Genomic DNA, 26,919 nt, shown 5'->3' with positions numbered 1-26,919 from the left:
TGATTTTTACCCTTGACACTGCCCTCCAGTTCTAAATTGGTGATCCCTTGATGCCTCAGAACATGTCCTACCAACCGATCCCTTCTTCTGGTCAAGTTGTGCCACAAACTCATCTTCTCCCCAATTCTATTCAATTCCTCCTCATTAGTTATGTGATCTACCCATCTATCTTCAGCATTCTTCTGTAGCACCACATTTCAAAAGCTTCTATTCTCTTCTTTTCTAAACTATTTATCATCCATGTTTCACTTCCATACATGGCTACACTCCATACAAATACTTTTAGAAACGACTTCCTGACACTTAAATCTATACTCGATGTTAACAAATTTCTCTTCTTCAGAAACGCTTTCCTTGCCATTGCCAGTCTGCTTTTTATATCCTCTCTACTTCAACCATCATCCGTTATTTTGCTCCCCAAATAGCAAAGCTCCTGAACTCAAGGTATGTATCCCAATCTTTGTAGTGGCTTAACATTTTAGAAATGGGTTTTATGCACCCTTCCTGTTTGTCCACTTGCTTGTGAATGAAAAGGACTGGTTCAGAGTTTTCACATGTGAAGAAAATGACACAGCTGTTTCATTAAATTGGACACAAAATTTGTACACTTTTAAGTATTTATGGTATCCAGTACACCAAATGAAGGATCCAACTATTTACCTTTGCTTGTGCTACTAGTTTAATTTATTGGTCTGGAATTGCTATCACTGCTATATACCATGATAAATCATCTATTGTTGTTAATGTATACTTATTCACTCCTGGTGTCATGTTAAATGGGCCTAAAATATGTAGTCCAATCATTTCAAAAGGTTTCAATGCATCCGGTAACCTTTGTAACATAATTTTATGATGACTAAGGTTAGCCCCCTGCACACATGGTGTGCAGTCTTTCACATATTATTCCACATCAAGTCTCCTAGTCTTTATCAGAATTTCTCCATTGTTCTGTGACTGCCATAACTTGTTAAAATGTGGTCATGCACTTTTTAAAAATCTCATCCCTGAATGCGCCAGAACTATCATGTGTGGTCTGTTCATTGATCTGCAGACTTCATAGTCGAATTCATTCAGTTTAAGTGTCCATCTCATCAGTCTTCTAGAAGGATATTTTAATCCCAACAATCAAATTAGTTGATCATACAAATGGCAGCGAAAATAGTTGATTCTGTAAATAACTGCTAACATCTCCTTTTCTGTAATGGAGTAGTTCTCTTTCACCCTGTTCAGTTGTCTGGATGCATAAGCTACTAGGTGTTCTTTATCATCTGCCTTTTAACTCAAAATTCAACCAACTGCACTGCTGCTGGGATCACATGAAAATAAGGAAATATCAGTACTGGATCTGATATCAATACTTGTTTCGATGTTTCAAATGCTGTTTGACACTGTAATCTTACCCTCCCACACATCACCAGTAGAGTTTCAGTTTCTTCACAATAATTAACTTCTTTTAATACGCTTTGTGGAGTAAGATTTACAAATAAACTTTTTAACTTATCTTTATTTTCTCATTGTTGACTGTAGTTCGTCATGTCTTGGGGTAGATTCTTGAGGCTGTAATTTTTGAATTTGTGGGTTCCAGATGACATGATAACTGATGAAGTAAGCCTTCTGCATAATTTCTGTTTCTATGACTTTTTTTATTTTATCCCATTTTTCTATGTCACACTGTCTTTACAATCTCCACTTTAATACAGAAATTTACATTGTTGTTGCTAAACCTAAAAACACATCAGATTTCATCAGAGGCTTGCCCACTACTCACTCATTCTGTGGTACTGACTATATTCCAAAGAGTTTACAAAACAAAAAGAGTTTACAAACTTTTTTTTAGAAAAGAACAATCCTCACCAAGATATATCATTATTTTATAAATGAGTCCAGAAATAAATTTAATAAATATTGCCAGATTATGCAATTAATAATAGGAATTTTAAGTATGCCACATATTTCATAAGTTCAAATGTTTCTAAAAGAAGAGTGATTTTAACTGTACTTACAGAGTTAATACATATCTATTGTAATAAAGTAATTTCTTTTTATAGATTTTAGCCTGAAATATAATACATCATATACAAAATCTTATGAAATTCATTTAGTTAAATATCTGGGATAATGTTCACCTATACAAGATTCAAAAATATTTTTGGTATCAGTTACTTCTGTTAAAGAGAGGTAATGTTAGAGGAGGGTGTCCCATTACAGCACTCTGTCGCCCACCCAAATTTTATACCTTGCCTTAATAAATGATTTAATTTTTCGCAATTTCAGCAGAATTCCTGATGAAATTTTGATAATAATTATGTAGGACTATGAGTGATTGCACAGTAGAACCTCAATAATCTGTCCCCCATGGGGCTGGGAGCATGGCTGGAACATGAAAAGGGTCAGCTTATCAGAGGAATGCTTTTATTGATCTGCAACATAATGACACAGTATCTTGTGATTGCCATTAGCATCACTATAGAGAGCAATAGTTATTCTATCTTAAGCTAGTTTTGTAACTGTTACAGAATCATTTTTTGCAACAAAGTTTTTGTAGCAAATATTTTATAGTTTAAGCCAGACATGGCAAAGTTATGCACTTGGTCAGATTAAGCTCTTTAATTAAGTTTTCAGTTTTCAGAACAAATTAATTGACAGCTGTTTCATCAGCAGACAGCATCTCCCTGGAAATAATTACATTTTGATTGCCATGTCTTTTTTTCCGCTAATGTAACCAGCCTTCATTGATGGTAAACCTTTCATTTTCATTTCTTCCATTAATTTTTCATGCAATATCAGTGCTTTCTCTTCTGCTGAACTGGACCCTCAAAGCATTAGCTAGAATTTCACTTTTAGGCTTCTGCAAAGTCTTGGGTATTTTCAGTCCCTTCTCATCATCAATCTTGGTTTTTATGGCTTTCAAGGGTTTTCCTATTTTTTTCTCCAGTATTTAACAGTTCTTACACCGATGCCCACCTCACTTGCAGTGTTTTAAAGAGACTAGGCTTATCTAATCTTTCAAGCAATTTAAATTTCTCAGCCAAAGACAGCGTCATGTGTTCATGTTCATTTGATGCCACGCTGTAGTTTCACCCACATTAATGTGAAAAAGGAACACTGTCATTAATTTATAAAACAAATACATACCCAATAACATTTATTGACTGAGTTATAAAGAAGTTATTTCATACTAAAACTCATCGAACTACTACACCTATCAACAATCAATGGCCTAGTGATCCATCTCGCAGATGATGAGTCATGCAAACAAACAGGGACAGTTGGACCAAGCAGGGACCATCTGAGGTTGGATTAATGAGGCTCTACTGTAACTGAATTGTTGTTTATGGTGTCAAGAAGTCACCCAATAATTACATGCATGAGGTAGTTAAATTCCATCTGCACAAAAAGGCATTTACCCATGCTGAGTGACATATATGCTGTTCATAGTCCGTCACTGAAGAACACCTGCCTTGGCATAAGTTGTCCAATGTATCTGTAATATTGTGGATGTAATACACATCAGTGGCAGTTTTCGTGTTCAAGTAATGGGAATTGCAATAGAATCTGTTTTTCGTAGTACTATACAGTAATTTTTTGGAACAATGATGGCATTTGCACCCCATGGGCTATCATTATGTTCTATTATTCCTCTTGCTGCTTGCTGATCAATGAATTCTGAAGGTCATGGTTAAAGCAGGCTCAAACATGGAAATTGGATGTCTCTATAGGCCCCCTGGCTCAGCGGCTGTTCTGGCAGAACATATGAAGGAAAATTTGGAAAATATTTCAAGTAGATTTCCCGACCATGTTAATGTTTTTGCTGAAGATTTTAATTTACCAGATATAGAATGGGAGACTCAAACGTTCATAACAGGTGGCAGGGACAAAGAATCCAGTGAAATTTTTTAAAGTGCATTATCTGAATACTACCTTGAGCATTTAAACAGAGAACCAACTCATGGCAATAACATATTAGACCTTCTGGTGACAAACAGACCCAAACTATTTGAAACAGTTAACACAGAACAGGGAATTAGCAATCATAAAGTGGTTACAGCATCAGTGATTTCAGCCGTAAATAGAAATATTAAAAATGTAGGAAGATTTTTCTGTTTAGAAAAAGTGACAAAATACAGATTTAACAGTACTTGACAGCTCAACACAAAAGTTTTATCTCAAGTACAGATAGTGTTTAGGATCAGTGGACAAAATTCAAAACCATCATACAATATGCATTAGATGAGTATGTGCCAAGCAAGATCGTAAGAGATGGAAAAGAGCCACTGTGGTACAACAACCAAGCTAGAAAACTGCTACGGAAACAAAGGGAACTTCACAGCAAACATAAACATAGCCAAAGCCTTGCAGACAAACAAAATTTATATGAAGCAAAATGTCGTGTGGGGAGGGCTATGCAAGAGGCCTTCAGTGAATTCGAAAGTAAAGGTTTATGTACTGACTTGGCAGAAAATCCTAAGAAATTTTGGTCAAAGCGGTAGGTGGATCAAAACAAAATGTCCAGACACTCTGTGACCAAAATTGTACTGAAACAGAGGATGACAGACTAAAGGCCGAAATAGTAACTGTCTTTTTCTAAAGCTGTTTCACAGAGAAAGACTGCACTGTAGTTCCTTCTCTAGATTATCGCACAGGTGACAAAATGGTAGATATCGAAATAGATGACAGAGGGATAGAAAAACAATTAAAATCACTCAAAAGAGGAAAGGCCGCTGGACCTGGTGGGATACCAGTTCAATTTTACACAGAGTACGTGAAGGAACTTGCCCCCCTTGCTTGCAGCAGTGTACCGTATGTCTCTAGAAGAGCATAGCATTCCAAAAGATTGGAAAAGGGCACAGGTCATCCCCGTTTTCAAGAAGGGACATCGAACAGATGTGCAGAACTATAGACCTATATCTTTATTGTTGATCAGTTCTAGAATTTTGGAACACATATTATGTTCAAGTATAATGACTTTTCTGGAGACTAGAAATCTACTCTGTAGGAATCAGCATGGGTTTTGACAAAGACGATCATGGGAAATCTAGCTTGCGCTATTCATCCACGAGACTCAGAGGCCATAGACACAGGTTCCCAGGTAAATACTGTGTTTCTTGACTTCCACAAGGCATTTGATACAGTTCCCCACAGTCGTTTAATGAACAAAGTAAGAGCATACGGAATATCAGACCAATTGTATGATTGGATTGAAGAATTCCTAGATAACAGAACGCAGCATGTCATTCTCAATGGAGGGTAGTCTTGCGAAGTAAGAGTGATTTCAGGTGTGCCACAGGGGAGTATTGTAGGACCATTGCTATTCACAATATATATAAGTGACCTTGTGGATAACATCGAAAGTTCACTGAGGCTTTTTGCGGGTGATGCTGTAGTATATCGAGAGGTTGTAACAATGGTAAATTATACTGAAATGCAGGAGGCTCTGCAATGAATTGACGCATGGTGCAGGGAATGGCAATTGAATCTCAATGTAGACAAGTGTAATGTGCTGTGAATACATAGAAAGAAAGATCCTTTATCATTTAGCTACAATATAACAGGCCAGCAACTGGAAGAAGTTAATTCCATAAATTATCTGGGAGTAGGCGTTAGGAGTGATTTAAAATGGAATGACCATATAAAATTAATCGTCGGTAAAGCAGATGCCAGACTGAGATTCATTGGAAGAATCATAAGGAAGTGCAGTCCGAAAACAAAGGAAGTTGGTTACAGTACACTTGTTTGCCCACTACTTGAATATTGCTCACCAGTGTGGGATCCATACCAGACAGGGTTGATAGAAGAGATAGAGAAGATCCAATGGAGAGCAGTGCGCTTTGTTACAGGATCATTTAGTAAGCATATACTAATCTCGAAAGCATTACTTAGATGATAGATAAACTCCAGTGGAAGACTCTGCAAGAGAGGTGCACAGTAGCTCAGTACGGGCTTTTGTTGAAGTTTCAAGAACATACCTTCACCGAGGAGTCAAGCAGTATATTGCTCCCTCTTATGTATATCTCGTGAAGAGACCATGAGGATAAAATCAGAGTGATTAGAGCCCACACAGAGGCATACCGACAATCTTTCTTTCCACAAACAATATGAGACTGGAACAGAAGCGAGAACTGATGTAGGAACTCAAGGTACCCACTGCCACACATCGTCAGGTGGCTTGCGTAGTATGGATGTAGATGTAGATGTAGAACAGCCGCAGATGCTTTAGGACATGGTATGGTGGCCTGTAGACCAAAATATTGTTGCATGAGGGTATCCAGTGCTGTATGACAGGTGACACTACTATTGTGCCATCTGTATTCAGCAAATCCATGAATTTTAGTAGTAAAGCTTCCAATGCTTATCAGGCACTCCCTTGTAAGTGATTCACTTTTTTAGAAGTTTGTTTGTGGCTTTGGTCATCACATGGGTCAATATATTCTTCATCAAAAGCCTTTTTAAGCTCTTTGGCAGACTAATACCAACCACGCCAAAATTATGTAGGCTAACAGGAACTATAAACTCACCATTTATATTACTAATATGCAGTACACTTCTGGAAACAAGCCAATGCATTTTATGCAATTCTTCAATACTCTGTAGTAGTTCTACCTCACACAATACTTCTTGTGGTAAATAGGTACCTACAGGAATCCAAACTAACTTCTTGTGCCTGATGGTATATTAACATGAGAACCAATCCTTAGAATATGTGTTCGCAGTTCAGTTGGCAGCACCTGCATAAGTTTATCTTGTGTCATTGCCTTACTTGGTGTTATTGTTCCCAGTGGAAACAAAATTTCTCCCTAAAACATAATTTTAGCATGACATTTACCAAGGACGTCTAGTTCAAGAATTGCAGAATACCCTTCACCAAAATGTGACAACACTTCCCTGTGTCCACAAAAACTCTAGCCTCCAATGCTAAAGTCAAGCACTGTTGTCACTAATGACTTCACATCATTGTCACCTACCTCATATAATATGTTACGTGGAGAGCTAAGTGTCTTCCTGCCTAAGGGACCCAGACTAATGACTGCATGTGCACACACCTGAGTCTACTACAATCTTATGTTCCTTGCCCTATACTAAGCCTAACAAGCAGCATTCCATCCCTGCATATGTCTGTGCAGTATTATGTCCTGCTGGGAATGCTTTCCATCATTCAATGGATTCCATTTGCATTTCCTGTTTCTTATTTTTACAGTCCTGTGATTTATGTCTGACTTGTCCACATTTTTAGCACTCTGATTCAAGACACTGATTCTGAAGATGGCCCTTACGTCCAGACATTCTCAGATGGATTCTCCATCCTGACTCTGCATGACATGACAATGCGGATAACCCATAAAAAGGGACTGAGAGCCCTGTCCTCTGCTTTATACAGGATGACTCCATCAGCAGATGCACTTCACGTTACTGTTATGTTTCTGCATTTATCTCCTGGGCTCTATCCAAGAAGAATCCCAACAATTTACTGTGCTTCTGTGCCAAACTATTAAATTATTCCCTGAGGAATCATGTGACATTCTGTTTCTGGTAGCACTGACACAGGTCATTAGCAAACTACTGGAAAGTTTCTGTCTTACCAAGTATTTCATGCTATATCCCATATGTTTTAGCCCCACTCCCAATTGTTCTTTTCTGACCAATTATTCAATTTTGTGATAGCTATAAAATCATTAATAAACATAGTAACATCCTACATTCTTTTCAACACCTATTTTACTTTCTGTTGAATGCCCTGCAATACTTCTACTTGCCTATGTAATTCCTCACTGCATTCTTTCTGGTCAGCATTAACTGGCAGTGACTTAGTTACTTATTCCAATAAAGCAGCAACAGTCTCAACTGTAGTGGCTGCACATGTGTCTGGCATTTTGTATTTTCTACAACTGTTGTTACAGTAACAGAAAAACGGGAAAAATTGCACTTACAGTATACACATAAAATGAACTAAATTAGTTTTTGTGCTGAATCATGGCCCAACAAGACTCAAAATAATCTTGTGCCAAATAATCAAATTGTCTACAAGTGTCACAGGAAGTTGGCACAGAAATGCTCTGACAAATACAGGATTAACACCTCACTGGTGTTAAATACATTTCTTTGCAACTTAAAGGAAATTGCAACAAGTCTCTAGGCTCCTGCATCCTGACCAGGTGTCTATGGATTTCCAGTACCATGTTATACAGTCTTTTTCAAAAACAAATATTGTTAATGGCATGAGGGGGAGAATAGTTAAGGTGCATATAGCACCTCCAATTTTATGGAGAGGTCTAATTACAGCATATCGCATGTTTTTACAATTTTTTCCAATTCTGTGGAGTTGTCTCCTTTCATAGACATTCTCTTAATAATTCTACAAGTACCCACCAGTTTTAATAACTTCTACCAAAACCTCATCTATTGGTGTGTTCCTTTCCTTCAAATCTCGATATTGCATTACAACTAGTGCTAATGTTGGAACACTTTAGAAACATTTGTAACAAACTTTCTTTTTCATTCTTGTCACATAGAATGCAGTCAGCTGCTGATGGATCCACAACTCCATCCACTCTTGCACTTCCTCATCCAACTGAAACTGACATTCATGCAGGTCAGTCTTCAAGTCCCCAGAGGTGTGAAAATCCTACTGTGAAAGATCCAGGCTGTGAGGGGATGTTGTAGTGTATACCAACCTTACTGAAACTTGTGTGAACAGCTTTGGATTTCTTTGGTGGTGAAAAAGTGGGATATTTCCATTGTTGGCTTTTCAATTTGCCACCGAGCCTTTGGAATGCTGTCAGACAAATCCATCCTGTTGCACAATAATGCCCACCCCTCACATTGCCATGGACAAAGGCTACACTTCAGCAATTTGTTTGGGTAACACTGCAACATCCTCCACACAGCCTGGACCTTTCCCCATGTGATTTTCACATCTTTGGCAACCTGAAGAAAGATATGTATGGACATCAGTTTCCGTTGAACAAGGAAGTGCAAGGGTGTTTGCTGTTGTGGATCCATCACTGGCTGACCATGTTCTACAAAACAGGAAACACCCAGTGGGATAACCGTCTTAAGGCATGTGGTGACTGCTTTTGAATGGAACTAAATTCCATGGTACCATTGTGGTGGGTATCAGTTTTCATTTGACAGCATAGAGACTTTAGAGTAGGAGTTGGAAGTAGACAGGCAGTCACAGAAGCAAGCTATAAGACAAGGCATTCCTTAAGATTCCACACTTGGACCACTTCTGTTTATTATATTTATCAATAATAACAATTAATAACCTCATGTGGCTTAATGGTCTGGTATAAGTCTTTCAACTGGATGTCACTGGCAAATTGTGGGTCCCTAACCTACCACAGTTATCCAGTGATTGGAAAGGGACCTACAGTGTAATGTGGAATCAGAACCATGTGTCATTTTTAGATGAATCTTCACATCATAAGCAGGTGATGGCTAGCTTAAAGACAGACCGAAAAAATCAATGTTAATCAATCAATCAATCAAATTTTATTGTCATTCAGCTCATAGAGCAAAAGACAACGTCAAGATAACTTACATTTTTAACATTAATTATTAAATACAATTTAGTTTGGATTACATAACATTGTGACAACCTTTCAGTTTCCAGGCATGCACTGTACTGCTAGACCTAACGCCTGACAGGTTTATCAATTTTCTGCTCCAAAGCATTCAGAAAGACCTACCAGTTATGCTTGCTGATGATACCAATAACCTGTACTCAAATCACTGTGATACACTGTGTTAATGAGTTCCATAAATGGTTTATGATAGAATCTACAAGTTGGTTAAACACGAACAGACTGTTACCGAATAATGACAAAACTGAGTATACAAATTTTAGCCCATCACATACAGTTTTATTTCAGAGAGAGAAAGTCAAGTTTGAAAATGTGCTTAAAAACCAAGAGGTAATCACTACACTTCATAGAGTGTGGACTGATGACAGTAAATAGACTGTTAGTAAATAGAATGTTAGTAAATAGACTGAGCAGTTTTGTCTATGCATTTAATGTCCTGAGTAATGTCTGTAACATCAAAACACTAAAATGTTCATAATTTGCACTAGTACTCCATATCACATTCCACTTTGGAGTGTCTTAGAAAGAGGTATTTGTTATGCAAACGAGAATAGCCAAGATAATGAGACACATGTCTCTCTCATTCACCACTAAATATATATTTCTGATGCTCAATATCCTGCCAGTGTCTTTTATTTATATTCACCCAACAGTGTGTTTTATTCAGGAAAATTTACATATTTTTGCAAACGATAAAATAATCCATGTCATCAGATCCATGATTCTAATGACATATCTATAGCTATTAATGGCTACATAAAGGACACAGCAATGTACTTACATAGGAGTTCTTCTGTACAACAAGCTTCAAGTCTAATAGGTAGGGATTCAGAGGAAATGTAAAAACATTCCTTCAAAAGACTGTTTCTATACGGCAAAATAATTTATGAATGGTAGTCTGATACAACAAAGTTGAAATATTTTCTTAAGTTCATAGCTAATTCACTTCATTCTATAAATGTAACTTACTTTTCTTATTAAGAGTTAATTATAATATTTATCCAAATTTTAATTTGTGACTTGTTCCATATCCATATGTGAATATGTGACAACACAGAACATGATTTCTGGGATCACTTAAAAAAATTAAATCAAATTTAATCTTTATACATATAGTACATAAGCTTTCAATGTATTCAAATAAATATTCATCTACCAGTAGAGGCTATTTGATATAACTGGGGCTTAGCAGCTTTTTCTATGGTAGCATATTTCATTATAACTTTCTGGGGGAAACCTAAATAGAAGTGGGTGTTTTAAAGTCAATGTTGGGTCTTAAGGCTTTACAACCTCTAAAGCCTACAGACTACAGTTTAGATGCCAACTTTTCAAACAAAATGTTGTTATGTGGTGATGATTCTCTGGATCGTGTCACTTTGTGATGAGTCAACATTTCACCTAAATGGAAGTGTGAGCACACATAATGTGGGCATCTGGGGGTCAGCAAATTCCCACAGAATGGTACAGTTCCAACAAGACTCCCCTAAAATGAATGTCGATTTTTTATTTATTTATTTATTTATTTTGCCACATTTTGACAGAAAGTTTATGGGTCTTTCTTTTTATTGAAACAACTGTAACTGGTGTTTCTTATCTTGATGAGCTAGAACTATGGCTATTTCCTGAATTGTAAGAAGTTGAACCACAGGATTTTATTTGGCAGCAAGATGGTGCACTGCCTCACTGGCACAACTCAGTATTTGATTGGTTAAACAACACCATACCTGACCACTGAGCTGACCACAAGGGGCTGCATGACAGAGATAGTTTCGCATGGCCTCCACACACATTCAATCTGATGCCATGCAACTTTTATCTTGCGGTTTCATAAAGGATCATGGATATGTACCTCTGCTACCAGCTGGTCTACCAGACTTAAGAAACAGGACTGAAGTAGTTGTTGCAACAATTATTCCATGTAAACTAATCAAATTTCGGAAGAACTCACCTGTCGACTTGACGTGTGCTGTATACAGATTATGCTCACATTGAGCACTTGTAAAAAAAAAAATGTTTGAGTTGATCTTTCATTTGATGTATTATTTATAATTGTATGTTGAATATAATAAATGTTACACAGTCTTAAACTCTGATATTCATTTTAAAAACACCCAGTATTAAGTGGAGAGTGGCAGTTCATTGTTAATACAGTGAACAGGTTGGGTTTCTAAGAGTTGTTTCTCTATTGTTAATGTATACTTTGACTCATTCCACATCAATGAAGGTTTTCCTCCTAGACAGGCTGTTTGAAATAAAATGAATGAATTAACATGTTCACTCATGAGTAGAAAAATAGATTTATGTGAAAAACAGTAGTCAGAAACCTCAGCAAAAATACTTTCTTTTTCCACGTGTTGCCCTCTTCTCATTATTTCATTTGAGGACATTTGCACTAATCATAGTTGAGCTAAATCTGAATGTAATGTTATACAAACACAGATCTAGTGTCCAAGGGCCTGATGCTTGAAACAGGTGATGTTGGTGACTTATTAAATATTTGTAGTGATGAAGGGTAGCGGATACTTTGTGTGCAGTCGTCCTAGGGTGCAAAATTCTGCATATATGTCATACAGTGGAACTTTGATTTTACAGTCTCCGATTTTACATTTTTCACAATTCTATGCCATAAATTCGTAGCTCCTGCGAAAAACCCATAAGATCAATGCTAAAAATTCCCTGATTTTATGTTTCTTCCTAATAAGGTTTACTCAATTGTACACTCTCATTCAGTATCTCACTTGACTTCATTTGTTTTCTTCCCATTGACATTTGATGGGACTGAACGAGTTATAAGTGGCAAAAAAGGCAGATGAATTGTGCCACAGTTTGGTGGCAGAGCTAAGGGAATATTTTAGGCCATTGCAAGAAAAGGGGGGGAGGGGGTGGACATGAGAGAGGAAATGGTGACATATTCCACGATCACAGTAGCCAACACATCTTGCAATGTTTAGCTTCACCACGCAATTATGATACGACTATTGCTAGGCTTCAGCATCAATGGAATAACAAGACTGTCGACACAAAGTGTTCAACACCAAACCAATAAGTCACAAAGGCGTCCAGCCACCACCTTTCTTTATGCCACTTATAACGCAGTCTTATCTTTCTGCATGTATTTCTGATGTGCTGAATTCAGCAATAAGATCAATGCTCAAACTTTCAAATTCAAGCACCGAGTTTCGAAGGACATGCTCAGTCAGAATCAAGGAAACTGCCATTTCCTGCTAGTGAGCTCTTGTACTTGTTATGTCACTCAATAGTCAGCACAGTCACCACAGCACACTAACACACTTAATAAGTTTACAGACCTTAGCCTATGAAACATTCAAAATTCCTAAAGTACTGGATTATAAAATATAAACAGGCGTAGGATCTATAAATCAAAGTTGGTGCGAGAATTTCATTCTTCTCCTCCTAAGTAGCAATTTTACCAACACAAACACTCATAACATCAACTGACATAACCAAATTGCAAGTCCATAAACAAACAAGAAAGAAATTCAAAATTTTACATCTTGTGATAGTCGTATTAGAAAAAAAGCGGATCTTGCCACTAGTAGTACTGTAGAGTATATAATTGAAAAGACAATCACTTTTGCTAATGATGTATGAAGTAAATGAGCCATTTCCCAACACACTACTGCCACAAATTATACCTTAAAACACCCAGTTCTCAGGGGTCTTTCATTTTATGTTCACCTTGAAAACAGAAAAAAATTATAGCTTACATGGTGGAGTAAACTGAAAACTGTGAAGTTAATCAACTTCTCCTTTTTTCGGGGTGGGCACAAAGGAAAGATCTCTCAAAAATGTGTGTTTTGATGCACAATTTGTGGTTGTAGCAAGTCAGAAAATAGCTTAATTACCTCAGAAAATAGCTTAATTACCTTGTCTCCTGATAGCAATTTCAATTTTTTGACAAATTTTTAGTTGCTGTTACACATCTGTGATTTTTTAAGCACTGATGAAATTCATTACCACAATTTATTGTGTAAACATTGAATTGTATATTAAATTTCCTTCACTTACACATATTTTATACAATGTATTGGTGAGAATAACGATTTTCAATAATATATGCCAACTACATATGTTTTTGCTCCTGTCTTGAGGATTTTAATATTTTCCTCAATTCTGCATTTTCCTGAACTTTGCATCTGGACCACATGAAAACATATTAATTTATAACCTGCATAAGTGCAAACAGAATATTGCAATTTATGATAGTGGATTATTAATATAACATGCAGGATTAGTTTCTGTAGCACTTAATTTATTCAAATGCGGTGAAGAGTCTCCTTGAAGTGATCAATGGAGTGTGCTGAAAGAATTAATGTGCATTTATTTATTTTTTGTGGTTACTCTTTGTAAACTGATAAAATTCTCATATTTTTCACAGATTTGGTGCAAAGGTTGTATCAAACTCTACAGGTATCATCCTTAATGATGAGATGGATGATTTCTCTGCACCAAACATTACCAATGCGTTTGGAATTCCTCCATCACCAGCCAATTTTATTCAGCCAGGGAAAAGACCACTTTCATCCATGACACCCGCAATTTTTGTCAATGGCAGTGGAGATGTACAACTTGTTACTGGGGCAGCTGGTGGGACTAAAATTACATCAGGGACAGCACTGGTATTTCCACATTTAATTAATTTCTTGCTGTAAAGAACATGCAGACATATACCAATAATTACAAATCATTATGCTACTACAGTAGAATGTATTTACAGGTCTCTATGTATAGCTTATGGTTCAATAAAAATATAAAGGAAGCTATTGACCACAGGCGAATTCATCATCAATTATTTCCCATGGCACTTCAATATGAAGAAGGGTTTGAGGAGGTGAGTATAAATTAAATGATAATCTACAAATTTTAATATTTTTTGCTTTGTAAGATACAAAACTTAAAAACTGCAAGCATTCAAGTCACATAACAGATTCCTCATTTAGAAAGATGATTTCTACAAAGAAAACAAGACATCCAAGCGGTAGAAACTATCACCGTGTATGGGTGGGCATTATCCTTCTGAAATGTAAGCCCAGGATGGCTTGCCATGAGGGGCAACAGCACAAGGAGGAGAATATCATTGATGCACTGCTGTCCTGTTAGGGTGCCATGGATGACAACCAAAGTGGTGCTGCTATGAAAATTTATGGCACTCCTCACCGTTACTCCTGATTATCAGGCCATATGGTGTGTGGCAGTCAGGTTGATATACCACCACTGTCTGAGGGGCCTCCAGACATGTCTTTGTTGGTCATTGGGGCTCATCTCAAAGTGGGACTCATCACAGAAGACAATTCTACTCACATCAATGTGATTCCCATTGAAACGTGTTTTGAGATGCCCTGGACAGTAGTGGGATACCAACATGACTGTTGCCTGTGATACGGCCCGGTGCCAGGAATGATGGCCTGGGGAGCCATCTCTTTTCATAGCAGGACCAGTTTAGTTGCCATCCTTAGCACTCTTACAGTGCAGTGGTACATCGACAATATTCTATGCCCTGTTGTGTTGGCCTTCATGGCAGCCATCCTGGGCATACATTTCAGAAAGATAACACCCACCAGCGCATGGCAAGACCTTCTGCTGCCTGTCATAGTGCTTGCCAAACACTGCCTTGGCCAGTGAGGTGAAATTTTTAGTGCCCCCAATAGATTCGTGTAAAAGCATGTGGCATTCTAGCTTTTGGAGAGCTCGGATACTGCCATGTATTTTTATGTGTGTCTGTTGGCAGTACAACTGCAGTGGCCAGTAATTCTGTCTCAAATTTTACAACTACACTCTCTGACATAAAAAGTGTAGCATCTATAGGCGTAGGAGGAAATTAATTGAAACTTCGAGTGTTGAGACAGTATGTGATATTATTTCAGTGATTACAAAACTGATTCCAATTTACAAAGAACTTGGCAGAGTAAGCACACTTATCAATATCACATTGTGCCATCCTTGATATCCTGGATTCTGGCACTGGGACAATGTTGACATCCAAGCTGGACCCACACACATTCTGTCACTCTCTAGGGGACAGAGTTGCGGATTTTGCCAGCCTTGGAATTACCTTAACATGATGCAGACAGTTCATAGAATCATGTGCCATATGTGGATGAGCATTGTCCTGTTGAAAAATGGCACCGCAATGCTGTCGTATGAGAGGTAACACATGAAGATGCCGGTTGTCTGCTGAGTACCATTGTGCCATCAGAGTTCCCATAGTCACTACCAGCCTCAGCCCGAAGTCTTACCCAATGGCTCCTCACATCATGACACCAGAAGAAATAGCACTGTGCATCTCCAAAACATTGGAAGAATGGGACCTCTGCATAGGTCATCGTCATACACTCTGACAGTGGTCATCTGGGCTAGTGCAGAACCATGAATCATTGACTGAACACAATATGACACCATTCTTTGGCAACCCTCCAAACACTGCCATTTGTGTTATGTTGTTAACAGCAGCAGCCTTTGCATGGAACAGTAATTCCCAAGCCCGGGTGCTGTTAGTCTCCAACCAATGTTGTGGGATGACACAAAATGTCACAGGGAGTCCGTTACTTGTTCTTAGATGGCAGGCACTGACATGAAGGGATTGCAGTGTGCCTGGTGCAGAATTTGGTGATCCTCCTTGTCATGGTCGTGGTCAGATGTGGTTGACCGGAAGCTTGACAATGAGTATGCCTTCCCTCACATTGCCCTGCAGTCCAACATCGGGCCACTGTCACATCTTAATGTGCCACAGATCTGGATAATGCAGTATTCAACCAGCTGACCAAATGGAAAACCATGCTGTGTGACACAAGTATGCTTCATCTCTGTGTACTTCATAGTGGTCACTCAACATCTGACACTGCTCACAGTCCTTGTGTACCCTACCAGGCCTGGTAACAAAACTGATACACTGTGGTGGCCATTATAGCAGTCACAGCAAATTCCAACATACATATCCACCAATGGTGCGTACCTGTACAGAGTTACATTTGAATCTGACCATGTCTTCTGGGTGCTTCACTTTTTTTGTCAGGCAGCATATGTTTTTATACAAGTAGCGAATTCTCAAGAAACAAAAGTAATTATTTGTACTACTGTGATGTAACTAACAGTACAAAAGTCACCTCACACTATTTGTAGGTAAAGAAGTAGCCACACACACTCTTTACTTTGTCTGTTATGACTGATTATGAATTTTACATCTACACTTAGAATGTTAATATTATTTTGGGCTCTGACATTTATTTGCTGAATTATTTAATTAATTTGCAGAATGTCATCAAAGGCCTCACTGCAATTGGCCATGATGTACAAGAATTTGCTGTCGGTGGATCAACAGCAACTGGGATTGCTGTGTCTGGTGGGAAAATTTATGCAAATTCAGACTTCAGGCGCAATGGAGTGGTTGCTGGTTTTTAAGATCGTGATCCTAAGCTGTGGAATTTTCAGAATGTTAAAAAGTGTTGTGCAGCAAGACAAAGAGATTATGGTGCAACTTGTGATACTTTGCTTTGTCTACCCTACTCTCCCTCCAAGCATCTCCCCTCCCATCACTCCTTCTCTCTCTTTATGTCTATGTTGGTTTAAATCTACTCTGTGTGTGTGTGTGTGTGTGTGTGTGTGTGTGTGTGTGTGTGTGTGTAAATATGTAAAGCTAAATGAATGGATAGGTATGTGAGTAATGCAGTGGTGAACTAGGAGCAGTGTTTTATGAACAAGTCATAGTCCTAAGCTTCAAAGAGCTAAGAAATGTTTAACATCTAGTGATTTAAAATTCAGTATTACTGCTTCCTTTTTTATGTATAATATTTATTTTATTACTTGCCAATGTTCTCTTGTACATAATGTGCAGTTGTGAATTTTATTATTGATTATTTATTGAAAATGTGATTATTTTGTTAAATCATGTTTTGATATCCATGCAATGGAAATACATGGTTGACAATTATGAACTAGTTTTGTTAAATCAATGAACAGTAAAAGGGAAAGAAAACAAGATTTATTTTCAGCCACTTAAAAGTTTCCAAGTGTGAAGAGAAACACTGCAACAACTGATTATTGAAGTGGTTTTCATCATCGTTTTATTCTTTCTGTTGTTGGTTTTAGGATTTTACACAGAGAATGAGATGATGCACACATCTGGAAAAAAAAAATTAGAGTGAAATGAAACTGTAAGATAAAATATTGTTGCCGTACTGTAAGAATATCATGTACGGATGTCTCTGATCATATGGATATTGCTAATATTCTGGCTGATCACTTACTTGCAGGCATACTTCACTTGTTTTTAGATACTTATTCACTCATTCCTCATGTTCTTTAGATTGGCTAAAGGAGGAGAACCTTCAGGAATATGAAACAAGTCAAAGACGTAAATCAACAAAAGACAAGAAATCATAGCAGTTTAATCTGTATATTATACCTTGGAAACCACAGTCTTCACCAGGGCTTTGATTACTATCATCCTGCGCCCTGAAATGAGGGACATCCTATTCAACATCTCAGTCCATCTCTATACCACTCCCAATCCCAAGCCCTTGTCACAGGAATCATATCCCTGTCTAAGGCCAAGGTGCAAGACCTGTCCAATCCACCTGCCCAGCACTTCCTACTCCAGTCCTGTCACAGGCTTATCCTGCCCTATCAGAAGCTGCGCCACCTGTGAAAGCAGCCATCTCATATACCACCTCTGCTGTGAATCACTGCACAACTTTTTATATTGGTATGAGTACCAAGAAGCGGTCTACCAGGATGAATTGCCACTGCAAAACTGTGGCCAAGAGCAAAGTAGACCTCTCTGTGGCACAAAATGCAGCTGAGATTATGAAACATGCCCTCACCACATAGCGGAGATGCTGAGCTGCAGATAGGCACGACAATAAGACTGTCACAACACGCGCGCGTGAGTACGACTCACACACAATGACTGTAGTCTCAGGCATCTGACTCCACAGTGTGAGCAGCAGCACCAGTGCACTGTGGGAGTGGCAACTGGGTGGGGATAAGGAAGAGGCTGGGGAGGGGACGGGGAGGGGGAGGGATAGTAACATAGGGTTCACAGACAGTGAAGTGCTGCAGGTTAGACGGAGGGCAGGTGAGATGTGGGGAGAGGGGGAGGGGGGGGGGTAGTGGAAAAGTGACATGTAAAAAGACTGAGTGTGATGGTGGAATGAGGGCTGTGTAGTGCTGGAATGGAAACAGGGAAGGGGCTGGATGGGTGAGGACAATGACTAACGAAGGTAGAGGCCAGAAGGGTTACAGAAACATAAGATCTATTGCAGGGAGAGTTCCCACTTGCACAATTCAGAAAAGCTGATGTTGGTGGGAAGGATCCATATGGCATATGCTGTGAAGCAGTCATTGAAATCAAGGATGTCATGTTTGGCAGCACGCTCAGCAACAGGGTGGTCCACTTGTTTCTTGGCCATAGTTTGTCAGTGGCCATTCATGCAGACAGACAGTTTGTTGGTTGTCATGCTCACATAGACTGCAGCGCAGTGATTGCAGCTTAGCTTGTAGATCACATGACTGGTGTCACAGGTAGCCCTGCCTTTGATGGGACAGGTGATGTTTGTGACTGGACTGGAGTAGTTGGTGGTGGGAGGATGTATGGGACAGGTTTTGCATCTAGGTCTATTACATGGGTATGTGCCGTGAGGTAAGGGGTTGGGAGCAGGGGTTGTTTAGGGATGGGTGGGTATATTGTGTAGGTTTGGTGGACGGTGGAATACCACTGTGGGAGGGGTGGGAAAGATAGTGAGCAGGACATTTCTCATTTCAGGGCACGATGAGAGGTAGTTGAAATTCTGGCGGAGAATGTAATTCAGTTGCTCCGCCCCTTGGTGGCACTGAGTTATGGGGGGAATGCTCCTCTGTGGCCAGACAGTGGGACTTTGGGAGGTGGTGGGGACTGGAAATAAGGCACGGGAGATTTCTTTTCATAATAGATTGGGAGGATAATTACAGTCTGTGAAGACTTCAGTGAGACAGTCGGTATATTTCGAGAGGGATTGCTCGTCACTGAAGATGCGACTACCAAGGGTGGCTAGGCTGTATGGAAGGGACTTCTTGGTATGGAAAGGGTGGCAGCTGTTGAAATGGAGGTATTGCTGATGGTTAGCAGGTTTGATATGGATGGAGGTACTGATCCAGCCATCTTTGAGGTGGAGGTCAACATCTAGGAAGGTGTCTTGTTGGGTTGAGTAAGATCAGGTGAAGCAAATGGGGTAGAAGTTGTTGAGGTTCTGGAGGAACATTCCATCCTGGATTTTCCATTGTTTGAGATTATGAAAGAAATTCAAGCTAATCTTCCAGTTTACTACAACATAAAGAGAGCAGAGTTGTACACATGCCAACTATGTAATTCCATAAAAAGGAATAAATCCAATCAGTGGGCCATGCAACATGAAATTCATACCAAAAAATGATTACAGGTTAAGCAATACTCATCACCCCTCTGGCCATGAAAATCCTAGTATACAACACTCGTATTACCAATTCTTGTACACAAGAGAAGTTCATGTAACACCACAGATGAGACTTAATGAATACTATTAAAACTGATGGGTTTTGAAAGAGGTCATTAAATACAAGTTGACCTCACCACATAAAAATCTCCTTAAAAACACATTTAACACACCAAAATGCAGCAGGAACTTTACAATAAAATGGGTCTCCAATGAATCAAAATCATTAGTTCAGATTTAACAAATTGAGGCTCACTAGATTCAACATAGTACATTTACTTAGATTAACCTGTAGTAAATGATCAGTGAAATATGCCAACAGTTTAAGGCCTTCCCAAAAGGAGGATTCCATCCATTGTGACACACCACACACATGGACGATAACTGCTAAATACCACACATCCTCATGGCACACCATACCTCATTTTGAGGTACAATCCATGGTACAATCCATCTGATACACAGCATACCACTTCAGCACTCTAATACCATCAGCACCAGACAGTGTACCAAACAAGACAAAGCTCAGACAGGGGCCTCTGGCACTAAATTTTCTTAGTTTCCTCTCCGTGTTCCCCCTATCGGGACACTGCAAAATGCATCACACAGTGACAAAGTAACAAGGTCTCTTGCCACACTCGTAATTCACCAATATGAGCTTGAGTGTGGATTACCACATATGTACATACCAAGTGCTATAGTATTTGTCATGCAATTTAACAATGAACACAGCTGTAGTTAACAGAACTTTTCAATCCCTGAATCTAGATACCCAGATAAATTGTAGAAAGAGTGACAAATAAGGTATATTTCTAATTTTCTTTTTAATTGGTAGGGATTCCAGATGTCTTGCTTCATGTTGCATGGAAGCCTATTTAACATCTTCCCATTGTAACACATAACCTCATTCTGAACCATAGAAAATTATTTTTTTGCCTTGTGTCGTGAGTGTATAAATCACAATTCAGTTGAACCATTCTCTTAGTACTAGCAACAAAAACCATTAAGGATCAATGTATTGGTAAGTGAGTGTCCGATTTCCAAGATGCTTAAAAATACTTCTGCAAGATGAACACAACTTTCTCACTGTTCACTTTACACATCATTCTGCTTGCCTTCTCTTGAATTTACTTATTTAGTTACTTTTATGTTTTAGTTAAGGCATGTCATGGACGAAATAAAGATACAGCCTGAAGGAAAAGTGTTTTCTTCTGACATTTTTATTCATTTGTTTCACTTTGTGAAGTCACTAGTCTGTCAGGACACCAAGTGTGGAAAGCTCTGATCTAGGTGAACATGCACAGCATTTAAGTTCCATTTAAGTTATTGTGAAGTGTTTGATGTTGCAAGGTCCAGGTCTGGAGCATGTATTGTTCATATTATGTATAAATATTCTATTTGTGGAATATTCTGACAGTTTTTGGAGGAACATAGACATATTAATAACTTCAATACAACTTATTAATGTTCCACAGTAATATTTATTAGTTCATTGTGAACCAGGTTTCAGCTTCTTAGGCCATCTCAGATACTGACCAAGTATGAAAGGAACTGGAGACTGTGAAAGAAAGATTCCACATTTTCTGAACATGCTCTGAATGAATGTCTTTCATATGATGTAAAATGTGATGCCCTCCATAAAGCTAGTAAAAGGAGAAAACTAACATTACTTGAAGTTCTGGCCATTAATAAACACCAGTCAAAGAATCCTGACCTGGTCTTCAATGACTAAACGCAGTTCCACTCTTTGCCTTTATTAAAGTAGCAGCCAGTTATTATTCCTCTCACCATTAGCTAAAAAGCCTTTTATAACTGTTCGACACCCTGTTCCATAGATGTCTTTCTTCCCCTCCCTTTATTCGGTGTGTTCATCATATTCACCAGTTTGTCCATATGACATAGTAGCCTGTGCCGTTACTCACTTGTAGAACATTTCTGCTTTATACACTCACATAATTTTAATATGTGAATATACTGTAATGAAAGATTTATGTGAAACTACCTAGCAGATTAAAACTGTGTGCTGGACCAAGACTCGAACTTGGGACCTTTGCCTTTCACGGGCAAGTGCTGTACCATCTGAGCTACCAAAGCACGACTCACGCCTCCTCGTCACAGCTTTACTTCTGCCAGTATCTTGTCTCCTACCTTCCAAACTTCACGGAAGTGCTTCTTTGTTCCAATCTTCACAGAAGAGCTTCTTTGAAGTTTGGAAGGTAGGAGAGAAGATACTGGCAGAAGTAAAGCTGTGAGGAGGGGGCGTGAGTCGTGCTTGGGTAGCTCAGATGGTAGAGCACTTGCCTGTGAAAGGAAAAAATGGACACTCTGTAACAGAGTGAAAATCTCATTCTGGAAAGATTTATTTGTTCAGTGTCTCTTTATGCATTACAAAATGAGTGTGTTTTGCATCAATATAGTCATAAAATGTCACATATCTTTGTGTAGCATTCTTTGTATAGCTATGAATGCTTGCTGAAGTTGTGTGAACTCTCTGTTCAACATTAAGTTATCTGACAGTGGCCTAAGAAGCCAAGTTTTAAGTGGCAAAGTCTGTTTCTGTACGAACAGAAAGGGGAGGGTGGACTTCAACACAAAACAGGACCCTCAAAGGAATGTAGGTGTCCATATAGTAAATGTTAGGATTCAATTATTATACCTGTTTTTAATGGTTGCAGTAAGTTATAATTCTTAGTGCACTCTGCCAAGTTAAATTATGTGGAGGAAAAAAAAAAAAGAAAAGGAAAAAAAAAAAGTTCATGAATTTTCAGATTTCTGACATTCTCACACTATATGTAGAAGTAGTGAAATTGAGGAAAAATTAAACAGTGCATTATCTTTCAGCCTATGAAAAAGTGTCATCTGAGTTTGAAAAACAATTCTGCAATTATTGTAAATAGGTATTGTGACAGTAACAGAAATAATAAGAGTTTATTAATTTGTAAACATTGTCTAAAAATTATTATCATAAGTAATTATATAACATCAAACTCTGTGCTTCTTCGACGATCAAGGCTGACAACATATTGATTGGAAGTGGTATTTGCTACCCCAATAACACCCGTTCTAAAGGAATATGCTTCAGAAACATTTGCATCATGCTTCTTAAGTGCTCCAGTTTCATCCTAAAACAGAAGAAAAGTTATGAGGTACAGGAGAAATTGATGTGCTACACTCCTGGAAATGGAAAAAAGAACACATTTACACCGGTGTGTCAGACCCACCATACTTGCTCCGGACACTGCGAGAGGGCTGTACAAGCAATGATCACACGCACGGCACAGCGGACACACCAGGAACCGCGGTGTTGGCCGTCGAATGGCGCTAGCTGCGCAGCATTTGTGCACCGCCGCCGTCAGTGTCAGCCAGTTTGCCGTGGCATACGGAGCTCCATCGCAGTCTTTAACACTGGTAGCATGCCGCGACAGCGTGGACGTGAACCGTATGTGCAGTTGACGGACTTTGAGCGAGGGCGTATAGTGGGCATGCGGGAGGCCGGGTGGACGTACCGCCGAATTGCTCAACACGTGGGGCGTGAGGTCTCCACAGTACATCGATGTTGTCGCCAGTGGTCAGCGGAAGGTGCACGTGCCCGTCGACCTGGGACCGGACCGCAGCGACGCACGGATGCACGCCAAGACTGTAGGATCCTACGCAGTGCTGTAGGGGACCGCACCGCCACTTCCCAGCAAATTAGGGACACTGTTGCTCCTGGGGTATCGGCGAGGACCATTCGCAACCGTCTCCATGAAGCTGGGCTACGGTCCCGCACACCGTTAGGCCGTCTTCCGCTCACGTCCCAACATCATGCAGCCCACCTCCAGTGGTGTCGCGACAGGCGTGAATGGAGGGACGAATGGAGACGTGTCATCTTCAGCGATGAGAGTCGCTTCTGCCTTGGTGCCAATGATGGTCGTATGCGTGTTTGGCGCCGTGCAGGTGAGCGCCACAATCAGGACTGCATACGACCGAGGCACACAGGGCCAACACCCGGCATCATGGTGTGGGGAGCGATCTCCTACACTGGCCGTACACCACTGGTGATCGTCGAGGGGACACTGAATAGTGCACGGTACATCCAAACCGTCATCGAACCCATCGTTCTACCATTCCTAGACCGGCAAGGGAACTTGCTGTTCCAACAGGACAATGCCCGTCCGCATGTATCCCGTGCCACCCAACGTGCTCTAGAAGGTGTAAGTCAACTACCCTGGCCAGCAAGATCTCCGGACCTGTCCCCCATTGAGCATGTTTGGGACTGGATGAAGCGTCGTCTCACGCGGTCTGCACGTCCAGCACGAACGCTGGTCCAACTGAGGCGCCAGGTGGAAATGGCATGGCAAGCCATTCCACAGGACTGCATCCAGCATCTCTACGATCGTCTCCATGGGAGAATAGCAGCCTGCATTGCTGCGAAAGGTGGATATACACTGTACTAGTGCCGACATTGTGCATGCTCTGTTGCCTGTGTCTATGTGCCTGTGGTTCTGTCAGTGTAATCATGTGATGTATCTGACCCCAGGAATGTGTCAATAAAGTTTCCCCTTCCTGGGACAATGAATTCACGGTGTTCTTATTTCAATTTCCAGGAGTGTACATAGGCTGTCAAATACCCATAATGTAGGCTTACTACAATTTAATAAATATGCACATGTGAATTTGATGACTGCAAAGATTGAGATTTGCATTTCATAGTTACTACAATGGTCATATGTGATTTGCTGTCCTGTAGATGTTGATTATAAATCCAAAGGTCCGGGGCTCAAACCACAGTTTGTCCTAGGATATTTTTTTCTGTTCATTGTTTCTTCATTCGCCTCTGGCAACAGTTTAATGGGAAAAATTTAAACTAGCGCCATGGTTCAGTCTCTGGTAAAACTGTAGGCCCCCTGTATCTGGTGGGTAAGTCACTTCAGAGTCAGAAAGAGGCAATGAGACTGCAGCATCCAAAACAACCTTCTGGTTGAGGACCACTTCACTAACTACACTGACCAATCTTCTGATTGAGGACAGCTTCACTAACTACACTGACCATAAAATTATTATTCAGTAAATACTGAACAGCTTAAGCCCTGTTTCCACAGGCTACAAACACCTGCAAGTGCATCTCCCCACCACCGTACCAGCCAGTCAATTGGCCTGTGAAAACACCATAATGGCTCACTGTCAAGCCACTTGGCCTGAAAGTCGGAAATTAGGTTAAAAGCTGTTTAACTTACTGGTATCGTACACCTTTCCCCTCCAACATCTAATGAATGTCCACTAGATGGATCTGCTTTCACTCTGCTTTCATTCATTCCACTGTATACTTCTTCAGTCATTTGTTTGAATCCATGAATAGTTAGTGTATTGGCAAAATGATCTGGTTCATCTTCAACTAAGTAACTAATACCTTGTAATGTGGCAAAATATTCTTAAACTTCGTGATAGGAATCTTATTCTAGCCTTCAGCAGGTCATTATAATCACTTATTTGTACAAAAGTAACACGGCATCACGTAGTAGTCCAAAGATATTGTAACAGATTATAAATTTGTAGAGGCTCTCATCACTGCAGAAATGTCAATACTGTAAAGGTACTTTGATTCCAATATACTAATAATTCCCACCCCACCTCCCCCCATGAACCATTCTCCTTGAGGTGGTGAGGAGGATTGTGTGCCTGAGTGGAACAGTTAGTGGTACCATATGAGCAACCGCAAAGGGATGGGTATCTCTGAAGATTCCAGACAAACATGTGTTTCCTGAAGATGGTTAGCAGCCTTTTCAGTGGCTCTATGGGCAGCCTGGATGACTGACTGATCTGTTCTTGTACCATGAGCCAACATGGTAATGCTGTACTGGTATTGCTGAACAAAAGGGGAAACTACAGCTGTTACTTTTTCTGAGGGGATGTAACTCTATAGTGTGGTTAAATGATGATAGTGTCATCTTGGGTAACATGTTTTATAGGTAATATGGTACCCCATTCGGATCTCCGGATGGGGACTACTCAGGAGGAATGCTGACATCATGAAAAAACTGGCATTCAGTGGTCAGAGCACATAATGTTAGCTCCCTTCACTGTGGTAGGTAGGCAAGAAATTTCAAAAATGGAAATGGATAGGTGGAATTTAGATACACTGAGAATTAGTGAAGTTTGGTGGCAGAATGAAGAGGACTTCTCGTTAGGTGAGTACAGGGTTACAAATTCAAAATCAATTAGGGGTAATGCAGGTTGGAGTGGCTCTAATAATCTTTTTCTTCCTCTTTGTGCCCTTATCTCATGCCTTCAAAGCATTGGCATTTTATTCTGTATTTGGCATTATTATTGGTAGAGGGTGGCCGGATGCCGTTCCTGTCAATGTCTGTACCCCCTGGGATCAGATTTGTGTACCCCATCTGTCTGTGTCTAGTGTTGTTGTTGTTGTGGTCTTCAGTCCTGAGACTGGTTTGATGCAGCTCTCCATGCTACTCTACTGTGCAAGCCTCTTCATCTCCCAGTACCTACTGCAGCCTACATCCTTCTGAATCTGCTTAGTGTATTCATCTCTTGGTCTCCCTCTATGATTTTTACCTCCACGCTGCCCTCCAGTACTAAATTGGTGATCCCTTGATGCCTCAGAAAATGTCCTACCAACCGATCCCTTCTTCTAGTCAAGTTGTGTCACAAACTCCTCTTCTCCCCAATTCTATTCAATACCTCCTCATTAGTTATGTGATCTACCCATCTAGTCTTCAGCATTCTTCTGTAGCACCACATTTCGAAAGCTTCTCTTCTCTTCTCGTCTAAACTATTTAACGTCCATGTTTCACTTCCATACATGGCTACACTCCATACAAATACTTTCAGAAACGACTTCCTGACACTTAAATCTATACTCAATGTTAACAAAT

The 26,919-nt window shown here is 39.7% G+C and overlaps 2 protein-coding genes across 3 annotated transcripts in view; one reads left to right on the top strand and one right to left on the bottom strand.

The window, feature by feature from the left end:
- LOC126094765 (scoloptoxin SSD14-like) overlaps positions 1–17,488 on the top strand; it is a 452,119-nt gene extending 434,631 nt beyond the window's left edge. For both annotated transcript variants that reach the window (XM_049909319.1, XM_049909328.1), the window contains 3 exons: positions 13,981–14,221; positions 14,320–14,433; positions 16,854–17,488. In XM_049909319.1, the coding sequence (XP_049765276.1) occupies positions 13,981–14,221; positions 14,320–14,433; positions 16,854–17,000 (502 nt within the window). In that variant the 3' untranslated portion in view covers positions 17,001–17,488. The remainder of the gene's footprint in view (positions 1–13,980; positions 14,222–14,319; positions 14,434–16,853) is intronic.
- A 5,531-nt stretch (positions 17,489–23,019) lies between these two features.
- Positions 23,020–26,919, bottom strand: part of LOC126143297 (glutathione hydrolase 1 proenzyme-like) — a 107,841-nt gene continuing 103,941 nt past the window's right edge. Inside the window, exon 7 of the mRNA XM_049915366.1 lies at positions 23,020–23,169. Within this exon, the coding sequence (XP_049771323.1) occupies positions 23,020–23,169 (150 nt within the window). The remainder of the gene's footprint in view (positions 23,170–26,919) is intronic.

This window comes from Schistocerca cancellata, chromosome 1 (assembly GCF_023864275.1).
Source record: "Schistocerca cancellata isolate TAMUIC-IGC-003103 chromosome 1, iqSchCanc2.1, whole genome shotgun sequence".
Taxonomy (NCBI): Eukaryota; Metazoa; Arthropoda; class Insecta; order Orthoptera; family Acrididae; genus Schistocerca; species Schistocerca cancellata.
Note: the sequence above shows the minus strand (reverse complement) of the source record. Positions and strands in the feature narration are given on the sequence as shown.